This window comes from Octopus bimaculoides, chromosome 25 (genome assembly GCF_001194135.2).
Source record: "Octopus bimaculoides isolate UCB-OBI-ISO-001 chromosome 25, ASM119413v2, whole genome shotgun sequence".
Taxonomy (NCBI): Eukaryota; Metazoa; Mollusca; class Cephalopoda; order Octopoda; family Octopodidae; genus Octopus; species Octopus bimaculoides.
The window spans coordinates 31,556,599-31,560,889 of NC_069005.1; the positions used below are offsets into that span (position 1 = coordinate 31,556,599).

At 37.9% G+C, this 4,291-nt stretch overlaps 1 protein-coding gene across 2 annotated transcripts in view; it reads right to left on the bottom strand.

Annotated features, from left to right (window-relative positions):
• The window catches only part of LOC106880683 (peroxisomal sarcosine oxidase), a 6,642-nt gene that overhangs the window by 1,511 nt on the left and 840 nt on the right, over positions 1–4,291 (bottom strand). For both annotated transcript variants that reach the window (XM_052976579.1, XM_014930740.2), the window contains exons 2-5: positions 3,217–3,365; positions 2,259–2,469; positions 1,120–1,302; positions 831–974 (exon numbers count right to left, since the gene is read on the bottom strand). In XM_052976579.1, the coding sequence (XP_052832539.1) occupies positions 831–974; positions 1,120–1,302; positions 2,259–2,469; positions 3,217–3,365 (687 nt within the window). The remainder of the gene's footprint in view (positions 1–830; positions 975–1,119; positions 1,303–2,258; positions 2,470–3,216; positions 3,366–4,291) is intronic.

Here is a 4,291-nt window from a genome sequence, read left to right on the forward strand (position 1 = left end):
TCATACTAATATATACTTTTGTTATTTACACCACCTGTCCTCGTCTGTTGTTATTATTTGTATATTCTCCCATATATATATATATATATGACACTATCAACAGATATATGTCCACATACATGAGTATGTATGTGGGTGGGTGTATATATATATATATATATATACACACACACATATGTGTTGAAGGAAAATGTAGTATAGAGGAATGTCAAAGAAATTGACAAGAAAAATGAGAAAGAACAGTACAATCAAACGCTAACAAGTTCAACCCTTCATCAGTTGTCAACCAAATATCATCATAATTTCAACACCTTTTGATAACATTCAGTTTGTCGGTGTCAGCAATACGGAAGCTGCTGTGATATAGGCAAATAGCAGAATCAATAACAGATTAATGCAGTTTGAACTTTACTCCTTTTGACTTTAACCCATTGATTGACATTACAGGTTAAGTGTAAGAAGCGGGATCTAACTGAATTGAATATAGAATAGAATATTTAGGCCGGATATGATCAGATTAAATGCTAAATGATTAAGGGTGACACTTTTATTGGGGATGGCACTTTCAGGTCTGCTGTATAAGCCTTGGGGTTCCAGAGTTGGAAGGTGGGCAGCAAAGTCAAGGGTTGCTCCATGCAGCACACAGTCAAGCTGTGTTGCTGTCTGCAAATCATGATCAGTCATTCAATTGACCATCTGCATGCTATAGGTTTGTTCAATCAGAGTTGATTGACCTGGGGTTATACAACAAGATAAGCAAAAGAGGAGTTGCAGTTGTGGAGGGTAGAAAGATAAGGAGGAAATATTTCCTCATTAATATGGTCTCTTACCTTTAGCATTCCAGGATATTCTTCTGCTGGAAGTCCATAGAACTCATCAATACCATTCCCATAATAAAATGCTGGGAAATTGTTCTTAAGTTCATATTGTCCTGGCACCTTCGATTTAAAATATCCAACACTGATCTTCATTGGCTGTGAAGAGAAAAGACAATCCACTCAAAATACAAGGACCAATTTTGTATGCATGTATATATGTGTATACACACACACACACACACACACACACACATGTGGATTGAAACAATAATAAATTTGGCAATTCTGTGTGAACACTAACCTTCAGAGGAAAATCAATTCCTAATTGGTTGAAAAATATTTTGGCCCACGATCCTTGGCACAAGACAACATTTCGAGACTGGAACATTCCTTTGGTTGTATGCAGCTTAATAATCTCCCCTGGTTCCACAGATAATACGGGGGTTCCATCAATGATTTTGCCACCAAGCTTCTTGAACTGATTCTGGAGAAATACAATAATGATAGTTCTGATAAAGAATTCACTGAAAACTATGTAACAAGTTTGGATTGGAGAAGGTATGAACATGAGTCAAAGGGTGTATGAGAAAATGGCAACAAGGAGCAAAGATGCTTTGGAATTTCAAGATCCAATATGATCAGAAGTCCAATATGGTGCTGGTTGACAAGGGAGAAAAATCATACCGAATCATAGATATCCCATGTCCTAGGGACAGTAGAATCCTCAAAAAATGATGAGATATGAAGCAATGAAAAGAGAAATCAAAAAGCTATGGTCAATAAAAAACGTGTATATTATGATAATAACTGTCCATGCCCTAAGTATAGTGAGCAATGAAATTGAGAGGTGATTGGCTAAAGATAGGCATAAAAGGTTATATGCATATATATGTGTGTGTGTGTGTGTATATACAACACACAAAGTAACATTGTCAGCTGTATGCAATTTAAAACCAAATTGTGACTGAGGGCACTGGGTAGCATCTATAATGCTAGAAATAAGAATTAAAACCCTTAGAGTTGCAAGGAAGCACATTTTGATATGCTGAGAGGGGAGATAACCACTCCATAAGTGAAGCTAGATCACTGGCAAAGACTAATTTTACCTGTAAGATTACAGGCCCATCAGCGGTGACCACCTCATTGCCAAAGGGTTTGGCTAAATCCAGGCTGTCTATATATATTTACCATATGAATTTAGCAAAATGCTAATGTGAAAATTACAAGATAACACAGGTAGCTAAACGCAATATAAGACCAAAATGGAAAAGCTCAATTGTCATTAATTGTGACTGAAGTTGCTGGGTTGCACCTTTGTGTGTCTGAATAGAACGCTTGAAGGCAAGTAGAAACTGGTCTACACCTGTGCAAATGTAGAGTTAAAATACAGAAGAAAATAAAAATGGGAAATATGTTCGAGCAGTATTTTTGGGATCTTACCTGGAACGTCATCAGTGCTTGGTCTGCTCGCAGAATTCCTCCTTCAGGTTCAATGAGTGCTTTGGAACCTGCTGGAACTTTTATGTTGAATTCCTTGAGCAAACGGTCAGCTGGCACATCTTTAAAGGTCATTTTCTTGTCAATTAGGACCCTTTTCACTGTGTCCATGTAACTGCTCTGCGGGGTGGACATGACAAGTAGCTGGCTCTTCCTGAAAAAAGTATTTCAGTGTTATTGTTGCTGTTGTTGTTGTTGTGCTGGTCAAACTAACAGATGAGATCTGTATATGCGTGTGGCTAAGGTGTTGCATTCACGATCCTAAGATTGCAGTTTCGATACTTGGATTGGGCGATGCATTGTGTTCTTGATCAAGAGGCTTCATTTTATGTTCCTCCAGTTTGCTCAGCTGGCCAAAAAGGAATAATCCTGCAACAGACCATCTTCCTGTCCAGGGTGAATTCGGGTGAATATATGCTCCACAGAATTTGGGAAACTGGTCGTATGAGCCCATGTCTCAGGAAGGACCTTTGAACCTTTTGATGTGTGCAGCCTCGTGGTTGGTTAGGGTGTTGGACTCATGATCGTAAGATTGTGGTTTCAATTCCTGGACCACACAATTTGTTGTGTTCTTGAATGAAACACTTCATTTCATGTTTCTCCAGTCCACTCAGGTGGCAAACATGAGTAATTTTGCCACAGACCAGCATCCCATCCTGCAGGATGATATGGTCAAAGTCGAATCACCAGGAAGGCCTACTTCCTACAAGACTTTATCTACATATATACTTAATTAGTGAGAAATGATCGTTGAGTTCAGGTGTTCACCTCAGACAATACTCACATGTACAACGGTTTTCTGAATTTGGATGATAGAAAGATATGGTGTGTGTGTGGTCGGAAGGAGATTAGTTGGTCAGCAAAAGATACAAAAAAAAAAAGGAACAAATAGTGAACTTACTTGTAGAGTTGAGTCTCAGAATCTCGTTCCAGTTGTGCCCACATGGGATAAGCTTCCTTCATCATCTCAGCAAAGATTTCCTGGAAGTAGGCCTTCCTGGTGATTCGACTTTGACCATGGGAACTTCCTCTGCTGTGTGGCAGTGGGAACTGGATTAAACGAGAGAAACCAATATATCATCGTCATCGTCAGCATTGTCATCATTTTGCATCTGTTTTCTATACATACATAAACAAAAGCATGTATACAAATGTATATAGATATATACATAAATAAATAACAACAAATGGATAATGTGTCAATTCACTGCAGCTGTTCCCATTTTTAATCAGTTTTTAATTGATTAATTGGGGATATTACACCATTAGAAAAAAAGAAAACGTTTTCATCCGGTGACTACACGAACCACAACATTCAAAAACATTCAAAAGCCAACAGCATGTACACCTTCATGATTCTATGGCCTTTGCTGGTCAAAGAATGAAATTGTAAGTTCAGTATGAAAGTATTATAGGAGAAAAAAATGTGAGTCATTTGTAGGTAGAAGGGTTAGAGGGTGGGGTAGGGGGATCAGATAGTGAAACACCTCGTCCCCTACAACAAAGATAAAGTTACTTTTATCTTTCAATTCTATTCAACAAGCGGTGTTAGGGCTAAGTAGGATTTGGTAGGCGGAAACTGAAAGAAGCCCGTCGTATATATATATATATATATATATGTTTGTGTGTCTGTGTTTATCCCCACCCCACCAACATCGCTTAACAACCAATGTTGGTGTGTTTATGTCCCTGTAACATAGCAGTTCGGCAAAAGAGACCGATAGAATATATATATATATATATCATCATCATCATCATCATCATCATTGCCAAAGCCTACACCAGATTTCTGTCACTGTTTTGGCAGGATTTTTACACCTGAATGCCCTTCCTAACAACAGAGCGAACACGACACAATGAAGTAGAGAAATTTGAAAAGACAACACGAAACCGGTTATTTCTCAAAATAACATTTTTCTAACATTTTTCTGACATAATTTAAATATATACTTTAACCATGTAACACAAGCTTTCTG